Below are 839 nucleotides of genomic sequence, written 5' to 3'. Positions count from 1 at the left end.
CTCTCCAGCCACTCTGCCCCCAGCCTGGAGCGCTGCCTGGGGTTGTTGTGACCAAAGTGCAAGACCCTGCACTTGGCCTTATTGAACCTCAGGACGCCTACGATGGGAGGGACTTCCTTTCCTTCGACATGGACACGATGACGTTTACTGCGGCAGATGCGGTGGCACAAATCACCAAGAGGAAGTGGGAGGAGGCTGAGAATGAAGTCGAGCAGTTGAAGTACTACCTGGAGAACACCTGCATCGAGTTGCTGAGGGAATACGTGAGCTACGGGCGGGCTGTGCTGGAGAGGAAAGGTGAGGGGGAGATGGGGACCGAGGGGACCGGCCAGCGTGGGTGCTTGTGCCAGCCCTCACTGCCACCCCCTCCCCAGAGCGCCCCACGGTGCGAGTGTCGGGGAAGGAGGCCCACGGGATCCTGACCTTGCACTGCCGCGCTTACGGCTTCTACCCGCGGCCCATCACCGTCAGCTGGCTGAAGGACGGGGAGGTCAGGGACCAGGAGACGGAGCGTGGGGGCCCGGTGCCCAACAGTGACGGCACCTACTACACCTGGGCCTCCATCGAGGCCAACCCGGGGGAGAAGGACAAGTACCGGTGCCGCGTGGAGCACGCCAGCCTGCCCGAGCCCCAACTCTACGCGTGGGGTGAGCCCGGTGGCCTTGGGCCCGGGGAGGGGAGGGCTGGGGTGGTTCCCCTTCCCCTGCTCATGGTGGTGCTTCCCTCCAGAGACGGAGTCCAACCTGGTGGCCATCGTGGTGGGGGTGGCTGTTGTTGCCCTCTTGGCTGTCGTTGCCATCTGTGGATTCATCATGTGGAAGCAGAAGTCAGGTAAAGCA

The 839-nt window shown here is 63.5% G+C and overlaps 1 protein-coding gene across 1 annotated transcript in view; it reads left to right on the top strand.

Moving 5' to 3' along the window:
* LOC106900060 (class I histocompatibility antigen, F10 alpha chain-like) overlaps positions 1 to 834 on the top strand; it is a gene marked incomplete at both ends in the record, with an annotated part of 2,647 nt that extends 1,813 nt beyond the window's left edge. The window contains 3 exons of the mRNA XM_014962023.1: positions 88 to 297; positions 375 to 647; positions 730 to 834. Coding sequence (XP_014817509.1) covers positions 88 to 297; positions 375 to 647; positions 730 to 834 — 588 coding nt within the window. The remainder of the gene's footprint in view (positions 1 to 87; positions 298 to 374; positions 648 to 729) is intronic.
* Between the last annotated feature and the right edge of the window lie 5 nt (positions 835 to 839).

This window comes from Calidris pugnax, unplaced genomic scaffold, assembly GCF_001431845.1.
Source record: "Calidris pugnax isolate Ruff unplaced genomic scaffold, ASM143184v1 scaffold1195, whole genome shotgun sequence".
NCBI classification, from domain to species: domain Eukaryota; kingdom Metazoa; phylum Chordata; class Aves; order Charadriiformes; family Scolopacidae; genus Calidris; species Calidris pugnax.
The sequence above is the reverse complement of the archived record's forward strand: the minus strand, read 5'-3'. Positions and strand labels throughout refer to the sequence as shown.